Source organism: Camponotus floridanus, unplaced genomic scaffold, assembly GCF_003227725.1.
Source record: "Camponotus floridanus strain SB8 unplaced genomic scaffold, Cflo_v7.5 scaffold142, whole genome shotgun sequence".
Classification (NCBI taxonomy): Eukaryota; Metazoa; Arthropoda; class Insecta; order Hymenoptera; family Formicidae; genus Camponotus; species Camponotus floridanus.
In genome coordinates this window covers 11,685-19,169 of record NW_020229262.1, presented here as the reverse complement: position 1 = coordinate 19,169, position 7,485 = coordinate 11,685, and the positions used below count along the sequence as shown (strand labels likewise).

At 31.3% G+C, this 7,485-nt stretch overlaps 1 protein-coding gene across 1 annotated transcript; it reads left to right on the top strand.

Annotated features, from left to right (window-relative positions):
• Positions 1 to 5,399: 5,399 nt before the first annotated feature.
• On the top strand, positions 5,400 to 6,966 carry LOC112637208. Its single transcript, XM_025406427.1, has 4 exons — positions 5,400 to 5,562; positions 5,755 to 5,989; positions 6,253 to 6,400; positions 6,815 to 6,966. Exons 1-4 carry the CDS (start codon positions 5,408 to 5,410, stop codon positions 6,964 to 6,966), a joined length of 690 nt encoding a protein of 229 aa, XP_025262212.1. The 5' UTR covers positions 5,400 to 5,407.
• The last annotated feature ends 519 nt before the right edge of the window (positions 6,967 to 7,485 follow it).

Genomic DNA, 7,485 nt, shown 5'->3' with positions numbered 1-7,485 from the left:
TTCTCTACATATGGTATTGTAATAAATTGAGTCTTATCTGAATGAGTGAGATTCACGTCAACCGTATCATTAAGGTCACGATTATTTAAAAAATTAATTCTTTTTTGAATGTGTCTATGTATAATATGTTCGGGGAAACAATTATTGATTAAGGTGTCATGTACTAGCTTGATGTTTTCTTGTCGGAAGCAGTCATTAGATAATAAAATAGCATGGTCAACCAAATTATAAATAGTGTTAATTTAGTGTTATTTTAAAGGGTGGTTAGAATAATAATTAATATACCTCCCAGACCATGTAGGTTTCCTAAACCAGTTGGTGATAAGCCTATTCACCGATCGAATGATTTTTACATTTAAAAAACTAATCGATGAATCAACTTACATCTCGTAAGTGAATCTCAATCGCTCATGGTAATTATTAAAATTCATTAAAATTTTTTCCATTCCCTTACGTGGCATTATTGCAAAAACATCGTCTGCAAATCTATAATAAGTGGGAACACTAAAATCCAATGAGTCTAAGCATTGTGTCTCAAGATCATCCATCACCATATCCGCCAGGATAGGTGACAGCGGAGAACCCATAGGAGTGCCGAAGATCTGTTCATAAAAACGTCCGTTGAATGAAAAGCAAGTTGAGTCTAAAATCATTTCTATTGCAAATAAAAATTGAGATAAGTTAAATTTAGTGTTTTTTGCAATATCGTCCCAGCGCTTTTTTATGGCGTTTATAACTAAATCTTTGGGGACGTTTGTAAATAAAGAAGTTACATCCAGCGAGATCCTAACATTGTCATCGTTAATAACTGTGTTCTTAATATTATCAACGAATGACCAACTATCTTTGATGTAGGAATTCGGTTTCTTTATCGATTTATATAGAATGTTGTGGATGTAACTGGAGATATTATATACCGGGCTTCCCAGAGCAGATACAATAATTCTCCACGGAAAACATCCTTATGGATCTTCGGCAGACCATAACACCGCGGTAAATTGCCGTTAGTGCAATTTAAATGCCTATATGTCATCTCATTTATCAAGTTGTTATTGAGCCATGATTTGACTAACCCATTCATCTTACTGGTTTTTCAAAGGATCCTTTTTTAACTCTTTATATGTGGTTTGGTCACTCAACAGCACGTTCATCCTGTCAAGATAATCTTTTTTGTCCATAACTACGGTAGTCTGACCTTTGTCGGCTCTCGTGACCATAATGTCTTTATTGTTATCCCGTAAAAACTTCCTGGAGACCGCGTACGAGTTGAGGATATATCTGTCACAATAGGTGATATGTTTCTTGGTGGAAAGAAATCTATGAAGAATGTTTGCCACGGAAATCCTGGTTGTTTCAATGGAATCAGTGGGCAAAATATTGCTATTTACTTCGAAATTTTTAACCACGTCCAAAACGTAATTAGTGCGATCATTTTTATGTTCCTGTTCGATAGGTAATGCAAAATTGTCACCCAAGCTCAACAAGTCAGAAACCGTGTCAGGTATGTCTTTACTGCTGATGTTCACAAACCACTTACAAGTAAACCTCGGGGAACGTCAGACGCCGATTTTTTTCAAACTTTCCACAGTTGTTTCTTATGTCAAAGTATGAAGAAATTTGCCATCATTTTTAGCTCAATTTGAATTTTTCATTTTTTTTTTATTTTTTTAGTTTTACGCAAATACATGATTTTACACATATTTAAAACAATATTTCTTAAAGATGACTGTAGTGCGCATAGTGCTCTGCGCATTCTCTCCATTACAGTGAAGTTGCACACAAGTGCGTGTCGTTCGCGTCTTGAATCTGGCATACTAGCGACTCGTTTATAGAAACATTGACTCGCACGCAGCGATATATGTAATATATAACTAAACCACGTAGTAAGGTAAAGAAATACGAAATATATACAATACAAATTATATATATATATATATATATATATATATATACAAATTATATATATATATATATATATATATATATATACATACATATATAAAAAACTTGGATATTATTCTTTACAGAATGTGCTCCGTAAATCGATTCAATATTTTGCAAATTTTGAGTACAAAGTTATCAGACAAGCCAATATTAATTAGTGATCCAAACGAAAGAGAAGAATATATTGCTGAATGTTTATATAATATTATTATGCAATCTGAAGACTGTCCCGAAATTATTATTGAAACATTAGATTATGAGGATGATTTTGTAGCATTAGATCCTGATGAAATTTCATCCTTTATCAGATCTGATTGTGAAGCACGGAGTAGTTTCGAAGGAGAAATAGATTGGTCAGATGATTCATTGGAGCCTAAAAAACTAAAAGTATATATTGAATATAACAAAAAAGTTGAGGCAGTATCATATTGGAGATGTCACAAGAAAAAAAAATGTAGGCTATTTTCTCAAGTGCTTAATAAATATAAATATGTTCCTAATGAACGTGCTTTGTACAGATGGGAAAATCAAATAAAAGAATGTGGGTCACGAATAGACAAATTACGCGAAATTTATAATTTTGTATTAAACAAATTTGAAAGTCAAAGAGCGGCAAAAAGAATAATCCACGATTTTGATATTAAAAAATGGGCATTAAGTAAAGCCAGAGAAATTGAATTAACTCAATTTACAGCATCCGATACATGGATACTAGCTTTTAAAAAAGAAGCGAAAATTGTAAGTCGAAAAATTCTAAAATACGTTTCTCCAAAATTTTCACAAAGTGAGAATGATATTATTCGAATGGGTCCAGAATTTTTAAGTACTGTTGAAAAGTCAATATTAATTAATAATGTGTCTGATACTTTCATTTTTAATGCTGATCAAACTGGAATTCAAAAAGAAATTCATTCAGGAAGATCACTAACTTTTCAGGGTAAAAGAGATGTTGAAGCTATAGCGCAGTCTTTACACTCTATGACTCATTCTTATACTGTTATGCCGATCATCAATAAAAATGGTGATATTTTGAAACCAATCTTTATAGTTTTACAAGAACCTAATTGGCCATTAAGTGAAAAAGTTTTAAACAATTTGTATTCTCCTAAAGTTTTATATTACACTGCGACAAAATCTGGAAAAATGGGAAAATTGGAGCTCATTTCCTTTCTAAAAAATTGTTATTATTCTAATTTACCTCCTGATACTAAATCAATATTAGTGGTCGATTCATGGTCAACCTATAATAATAAAAATACTAATGTATCAGGCACTCCAATAGATAAAATTTCGACAATAATTCATCAAATCCCCCCAAAATGTACCGCGTTGTACCAACCTTTAGATGTATTTTTTTTCAGACCGTTTAAAAATTATTTGCGAAAACTTGAGGATACTATTATTGCAGACGATTTAAATTTTGATATATATACTCGTAATAGTATTCTTAAATTAAATGACTTTGTTTGGAATCAAATATCATCATCACGTTTCAGACCTTTAAGAATCTATGCATGGTATAAAGCTGGTTATGTAGAACAAAAACCATCGGCTGATTATAAATTTCAAACATTTTCACAATTTTGTCTAAATTTTGAGAAACAAATATGCGAAATTTTTAATTGTGATAATATTACATTTAATAGATGTAGTTATTGTAAGCTTCACATATGTGCTCATCATAGTATTATTCAAACTGTTCACATATGTGAAAATTATGTAGACTAATATATTTTATACAATTAATACGTTCACAAAAAAATGATTTTAAAAAATTAAAAATAAAAATAAGAAATAAAAGAATATTATAAAATATTATAAAATATGTAAAAAATAAAAAACAGTTAATTAGCAAGTGTATTCAATTTCTTTTTCTTCATTGAAGCTTTATTTTCGAAAAAGTTTTTTACAAGTTGAACCAAACTTTGCGCAAAAGATTTTTTTTTTATGTCCTTTCAAACGATATACTACAGTAAGAGCTGTTCCATTTGAAATTTTTGAGTTGATATTTTGATAAAAGAGCAACCCCCTTTAAAAGAGTAACCCCTCGAAATGGTGGAACACTTCTTTCGCAGATTTTTATAATTTTGAACCGTTTCCGAAATATATATAGAGAATGGTAACAGACTTTATGGACACTCTATATATTATATTAGTGTGGTACTTACGTAGTATTATACGTATGCCACGTTTCAAACAATCGGGTACATTCATCTTTAAGGGTGCGAACCCATGCAGCGGAATGGCGTAACGCGGAACGAGAGCGGAACCAATCACAAGCGTTCAGTGGTTTTCATCGTTTTTGTCGATTTTCCGCTGTTTTCAACATCCCCTACATCCCCATGGAGCGGAATGAAAATATCGCAGGCCAATCACGAGTTGTTATTTCAAAAAGAGTAAAAACACGTTGAAGTTCATTTGACAAATTTTAACATTTTGGTTAATCAATTTAATGAAAAATATATCTAATTCAATATTTATGCACATAATAATACAAACAAATGGCAAAAGCAATATTTATAACTCGTTTTAAGGACGTTCTGCTTTTTTCGGTTACGTTCATTCCGCTCCATGGGGATGTAGGAATTTGGAATCTGCGTAACAGAAGTGACGGAACCGTATATACATACATTAAAATTCGGTGCAGCGTGTGAAAACAAGGTAGTATAGAATAGAAATTAATAAATTATTGTTAAAGAATTAAAGATAATAGAAATGTATAATTATATAATTTTGTAACCGGGGCAATATATATTTTATAATAAAATATTAAATAGATATATACAAAAATCAGAAATAAATGTAGTAAAGTGTAGTAGACAATCTGCATTTCTTTATTTTATAAATTTTATAGGACGAAATTGCAAAATCCGGCTTTGTAGTGATCTGCAAAACTATACAAGAACTATATTTTTAAAAATTTATGAGAAAATATAACTTTTTTGAGAAAATGGAAATCAGACAGTGCACTTCCGTATATTCCATTTTCTGACTCGAAAAAGTAATATTTTTTCAGGTTTTTTTTCATATTATTCCTTGTATAGTTTCACAGGTCACTACAAAGTCAGATTTTGCAATTTTGTCCTACAACATTTATAAAAAGTAAAAATGTAGATTGTCTACTAGACTATTTCACTACACTCGCTTCTGACTTCTGTATACTCTTAAAATAAATATTGTAATTTTATGTTAATTTATATATGTTGACTAGGATCTATAGGTTACAATGAATTCTAAAACTGCATTATTCTGCATATATCAATATTGGAAGAAATCAAGATTACAAGTTGCAGTAGATCAAAAAGCGGTCCAAAGAAAGCTACTCAAGTTATATGTAATATATAAAAAAATAAAAGAACGTGAGAATATAAAAGAAAAACAAAAAAGAAAGTTTTGGGTGCGTCCTATTTTCAAGTCTGAAAGAAGATTTTTACAAGGTGCCAGTGATAATTTAATTGTAGAAATGTTAAACTCCAATGACCCAAAGTATTGTAATTTCTTGAGGTTGTCACCGATATTATTTGAAAAACTATTGGAGATTGTTGGACCAAAAATTCAGAAACAGTATGCAGTTCGAGAGCCAATTCCACCACGTACACGACTGGAACTTACTTTAAGGTATGATCTGTACATTTTATTTCTCAATTTAAGAACAATGTACACTTCTAAGTATCTCCAAAAGAGATCGGTGTACATTCATTGAAATATTTTCTTCTCCGCGTAGAGAAGAGTACTTTAAAAATTATTATTTCCCACGAACAACCGCGATGGCTCCAAAGCCGATTTCCTTGAGAATTGATTTACTTTAAGGTATTTAAGCAGTGGAGACAGCATGGCATCCGTGTCGTATGCGTTCTGTGTAGGAAATAATACCACATCAAAAATTATATCTGAAACGTGTCAATGTATTTGGGATGAATTACAAGAAAAAGTTTTTCTCAATCCAACAGCAGAAAATTGGCAGATGGTAGCTAAAGACTTTGAAGAACAATGGAACTATCCTAACTGTATTGGAGCACTTGACGGTAAACATGTTAAAGTTGAGGTAAATATACTATTTTTGTACATATTATAAAAATATATATTATATACGTATTATGTGTGTGTGTGTGTGTGTGTGTGTGTGTGTGTGTTTGTATGTAATGCAATTTTTGAATATGAATTTTATAGCGTTTTTCATTGGCAGAATTAGTGCGCACTGGTTGTCGTTCTATCTTTATTGTTCACTGGAATTAAAAAAAGTTAGAACGACACTCAGTGCGCACTAATTCTGCCAATGAAAAACGCTATTAATTAATTGGTTTGCAGGCCCCACCGAATAGTGGATCCACGTATTACAATTATAAAGGAGACCACAGTATAAATTTAATGGCGATTAGCGACGCTAAATATTCTTTCTTGCTGTTGGACATTGGTACTGAAGGTCGACAAAGCGATGGAGGTGTATTTCGAAAGAGTGAGATTGGTATCCGTTTTGAAAATGGAAATATGAATTTACCCAAACCAACTCAACTAGAAATGAATAAACCGGAACTTCCATATATATTAGTGGCAGATGAGGCTTTTGCCTTAACATCATATATAATGCGATCTTTTCCCCGAAATACACATCTTGATCTAAGAAAGAAGGTATTTAATTATCGCTTAAGTAGAGCGAGACGAGTAGTCGAAAGCGCTTTTGGATTGCTCGCAGCTCGTTGGAGAATTTATCGTAAACCAATAAATACCTCTTTAACAACAGCGATAAAAATTGTGCAAGCTACAACAGCTTTGCATAATTTTATAATCCAATTTGAAGCGTCACTACCTTTAGCAGAAAGAACTTACTGCAGAAATAACCAAGAAGAAAATACAAATTTGATTTATGCAGGTGCATTTACAGAAACAGAGTCACTCAGAGAAAACAGTCAATATGCACAAAGTCAATATGCTGTACAAGTGCGAGAGCATTATACCGATTTTTTTATGAACACTGGTGCAGTCGATTGGCAGTGGGATAAGGTGTTAAGCAATGATTTTTAAATATAAATGTTATTTTTTTCTATTCTTGAATTTGTACACATATTTTATAGTGAATAAAATAAAACTTTGTTAAACTTTATTAAACTTAATAAAATTATAAAACATCTGATATTTTATCGCTTATATACTATATTTTATAATGTAATATCACTTAATCACTTATTAGCAAATATATCGTAGCGTTAGGGTGGACACATTTCTGAATCTGAAATAAAAATATTATATATATCATAAAAATAGAATAAATGTAAATAAATAAATGTAAAACAATAAAAATGTACATATAAGTCCTATACATGCATACTTATTATGCTTATTATTACATACATATATACTATTATGTATGTGTAATTACCTAATCTGTTTTGAACTTCCATTACCCTGCTCAGAAACTCTATCTGCAATTTTGCTCTTTCATTGTAAGGAAGTCGGCGAAGCCCATCAGCTAAACTCAGTGCATAGTTAGAGGTTGGATCATTTTGTGCCGCTGGTTTGGCCATTAGTGTTGTTAAAAAAACT

Bases quoted from the DNA above. Each gene is read 5' to 3' on its own strand.
- LOC112637208 (XM_025406427.1), top strand. From the start codon at position 5,408: ATGTTAAACTCCAATGACCCAAAGTATTGTAATTTCTTGAGGTTGTCA. The intron at 5,563-5,754 runs GTATGATCTGTA...ATTTACTTTAAG, and splicing joins CGACTGGAACTTACTTTAAG to GTATTTAAGCAGTGGAGACA. The intron at 5,990-6,252 runs GTAAATATACTA...ATTGGTTTGCAG, and splicing joins GTAAACATGTTAAAGTTGAG to GCCCCACCGAATAGTGGATC.